The sequence below is a fragment of the Crocuta crocuta genome, unplaced genomic scaffold (genome assembly GCF_008692635.1).
Source record: "Crocuta crocuta isolate KB4526 unplaced genomic scaffold, BGI_CrCroc_1.0 scaffold7, whole genome shotgun sequence".
Taxonomy (NCBI): Eukaryota; Metazoa; Chordata; class Mammalia; order Carnivora; family Hyaenidae; genus Crocuta; species Crocuta crocuta.
This window is the reverse complement of record NW_027531904.1, coordinates 6,790,467-6,794,032: the sequence shown is the minus strand read 5'-3', so window position 1 is coordinate 6,794,032 and position 3,566 is coordinate 6,790,467. Positions and strand designations below refer to the sequence as shown.

General features: G+C 56.6%; 1 protein-coding gene across 1 annotated transcript in view; it reads left to right on the top strand.

Annotated features, from left to right (window-relative positions):
• The window catches only part of CIB1 (calcium and integrin binding 1), a 3,731-nt gene extending 255 nt beyond the window's left edge, over window positions 1-3,476 (top strand). The window contains exons 2-7 of the mRNA XM_077774265.1: window positions 5-142; window positions 1,192-1,300; window positions 2,393-2,543; window positions 2,690-2,808; window positions 2,881-2,969; window positions 3,234-3,476. Of these exons, the coding sequence (XP_077630391.1) occupies window positions 5-142; window positions 1,192-1,300; window positions 2,393-2,543; window positions 2,690-2,808; window positions 2,881-2,969; window positions 3,234-3,255 (628 nt within the window). The 3' untranslated portion in view covers window positions 3,256-3,476. The remainder of the gene's footprint in view (window positions 1-4; window positions 143-1,191; window positions 1,301-2,392; window positions 2,544-2,689; window positions 2,809-2,880; window positions 2,970-3,233) is intronic.
• The last annotated feature ends 90 nt before the right edge of the window (window positions 3,477-3,566 follow it).

Sequence of the window (3,566 nt, the reverse complement as noted above, 5' to 3'; positions counted from 1 at the left end):
GGAGTTTGCGCGCGGGCCTGCACTGCGGAGCGGGGTCCCGGGGCGGGCGGCAGAGCGGCCGCGGCCTCCCGGAGGCCTCGCTGAACCCCTCCCGCTTTGCTTTCCAGGACTTGACGTTCCTGACCAAGCAGGAGATCCTCCTGTAAGTGCCGTCTCGAACCTCAGCCCCCGGATCCTCTAGAGGCGACCGCGGGGGGCCCTGTCCACAGACGGGCTAACCGAGGGCCACCGCCCCCCGGGGGAGGGATGGGGCCCGCGGCCCAGCCGGACCCGGCGCCCCTGACGCGTGCTCCTGATCCTGCCCTCCCCGCCGGCTCGGGGGGCCCCCCGATGCGCCCCGCAGAGCCACCCCCAGCCTCCGCCAGGGCTGGGCGCTCCGGGGCCTGCGCTCCGCCGGCTCCTGCGTAACCGAACTTCCTGCCCCAGCCCGGCAGGGGCTCCGCGGACGTCGCCTCCCCGGAGCCCTGGCCCCTCGCAACTTGACCTGAATATACACAGTAACCGTTAACGCTTACTGAGCCCTCGCCGTGCGCCAGCAACTGTGCGAAGTGCTTGGCTACATTATCTAATTTAATCCTCCAGAGGGAGGTGTGGGAACAACGAGAAACAGGTTTCAGAGAAGTTTGTTTACTTGCCTAAGAGTACGCTCCAAGGGAGAGAGGGCTTGAGCTCGGGCTGGAAGCCCCTTCCTAACCCTGCGCCAGCTTTTTGCGGTCAAGGCACTTGAGTGAGGAGATTCTTTGGCTTCTCTTGGCAAAAATAATCCCAGTGGGAAGGAGGTGGGGGCGGACGGAGGAAGAGATCGTCTACGGTAGCTGCTAAAATGGGAGGTTTGAGGGGCTGGAGATCCCTGGAGTGAAATGAGAGTGAGGTTTCCACTTGATTCTTTTCTCCTGTTTTTCAGGGCCAACTGCTGGCTCCTTCTGCACCCTCTCCACCCCTCAGGGAGCTCTAGAACCAGTCCCAGTACAGTGCCTGGCACACAGCAGGCCCTCAGTAAATACCCATGGCATGAATGGACTCCCATTCTGTAGTCTTGTGGCATGTCTCCATTTGGCTTATGCCTGATGGCTGAAAAGCTCTGTGTATGTGGCTCAGCGCCTCACCTGCTTCATAACGGGCAGCAAGGCAAGGAGTGGGCATGTAACACACACAGGAAGGTTTGCCAACAGGTTCCTCTCCTTCTGCCAGAGCCCACAGGCGGTTCTGTGAGCTGCTTCCCCAGGAGCACCGGAGCATGGAGGAGTCTCTGCAGATTCGAGTGTCCTTGGAGCAGATCCTCAGCCTTCCAGAGCTCAAGGTGCCAGGCCCCCACCCTCCCTCTGCTCTTCATCTTGAGATCACGTGGTCACGGGTCCCCATTCTGGCCTTTCCTCCATTTGGCCCTAATTTCCTGGGGACAGGGGCTTTACCAAAAACACCCAGTGGAATTCACTAGAATGCTGTTTTTCAAACTGAGATTCCTGGACATATTCTTGGAGAGTCAAATAAGTTTTGTCCTTTATTATACATTTTTTATTCTTTTAATGGGTATTCATTTTTGAGAGAGAGCGAGAGTATGAGCAGGGGAGGGGCACAGAGAGAGGGAGTCACAGAATCCAAAGCAGCTCCAGGCTCTGAGCTCTCAGCACAGAACCTGATGTGGGGCTCGAACCCACAACTGTGAGATCATGGCCTGGCCTGAAGTTGGCTGCTTAACCAACTTAACCAGGTGCCCCTTTAAAAAGAGTTTTGTCCTTTTAAAAGGAGTTGAGGGCGCCTGGGTGGTTCATTTGGTTAAGTGTCTGACTCTTGATTTTGGCTTAGGTCATGATCTCACAATTTGTGAGTCCAAGTCCTGCATCGGGCTCTGCCCTGATTGTGCAGAGACTGCTTGGGATTCTCTTTCTTCCTCTCTCTCTGCCCCTCCCCTGCTTGTGCTTGCTCTCTCTCTCTAAATAAATAAAATAATAATAAATAAATAAAAGGGGTTGAGCTACTGTATTAAAGTTTGAGAAGCTCTATTCCAGAGTCCAACTGCCACTCCACAGGGTTGCTGTGAAAATTTTATGCAAAGGGCCTGGCCTAGTGCCTGTAACACAGCGAGCGTTCAAGTAAATGTGTTTTATGGTAACCAGCCCATCTTGTTCTCTTTGCTTAGGATGCTTTCGTCTTCCTTCTCTGGTCCTAGGCCTGCCTTTGGGTTAAACTGACTCCCAAGAAGCTGTCCCTGTCCCTTCCCCAGTCAGCTGGTCCTCCCAGCCTCCATGCTGGCCCCAAAGCACTGATCATTCTTTCCCATGAGTCCGAGCTCATGGTACTGGGACCTGCTCCCTCCAGTTCCCGGCAGGGTTTGAGGGGTGTGTGACCTGGGCTACATCCCATGGTGTTCACAGAAGGCTCTCATGCCTAGGCCAACCCCTTCAAGGAGCGAATCTGCAGGGTCTTCTCCACGTCGCCGGCCAGGGACAGCCTGAGCTTCGAGGACTTCCTGGACCTCCTCAGTGTGTTCAGTGACACGGCGACTCCAGACATCAAGTCCCACTATGCCTTCCGCATCTTCGGTGAGGGCCGGGAGCAGCCTGGCAGGTCACGGCCTGTCCCCACATGACCTTGGTGGTGGCTTCCTGCTCAGGAGCCGGGGGCCTCTTGTGGAGCCTCGGAGCTCACGCTGACCACATTCTTTCCGGCTTCCTGTGTCTGTCCGTAGACTTTGACGACGATGGAACCCTGAACCGAGAAGACCTGAGCCAACTTGTGAACTGCCTCACGGGACAGGGCGAGGACACACGGCTTAGTGTTTCAGAGATGAAACAGCTTATCGACAACGTAAGCAGCCGGGCTGGGCCAGGCAGCGGGAGGGAAGGGCTTGAACTTGGCCCAAAGCTCTCCCTCTTCCAGATCCTGGAAGAGTCCGACATCGATCGGGATGGCACCATCAACCTCTCGGAGTTCCAGCACGTCATCTCCCGTTCACCAGACTTCGCCAGGTAGAAGGGTCGTGGTCCCCCTGCGTTCTGGTTATCTCTGGGTCCCCATCTGCTGCATGTGGGCCTGGGATGTTGGGATGGGAGGTGGCAGCCGGGCTGAGAAAGCCCCAGTTCCTCAGTGGCTCAGGGCAGCTCTTCCAAAGGGGACGGACAGACATGGGTCAGCCCATTCCACGGGGTCTTAGGGAAGAGGTGGCCAAGTTTGGGGTTAGTGTGTCCCCTCCTCTTCTAGCAGAAAACCCGACCTACTCTTCTCCTGTTCAGCTCCTTTAAGATTGTCCTGTGACAGGAGCTGCAGCATGTCCCAGCAAGCACCCTGCCCAAGAGCCTTTCCACTGCTGAGCGTGGCCAAGGTCATGCCTGTGTTGCCAGGGCCGGCCGAGCTGGCCTAGCCCGGAGCTGGCACTGTGCAGTCCTGCCTGGAACGGAACTCTGTGCCGGGGCCTCTCCTGCCACTGTCATCGCTCTGTGTTCTACTAATCTATAATAAAGGTGTAGAGGTTTTGAGCCTTTGTGTGATACTAGAAACACAGGTATGGGAAAGGACTGGACTTCCAGGAACCTTTGGTCGTACTGGGAAGAACAGGCTCTAAAGGG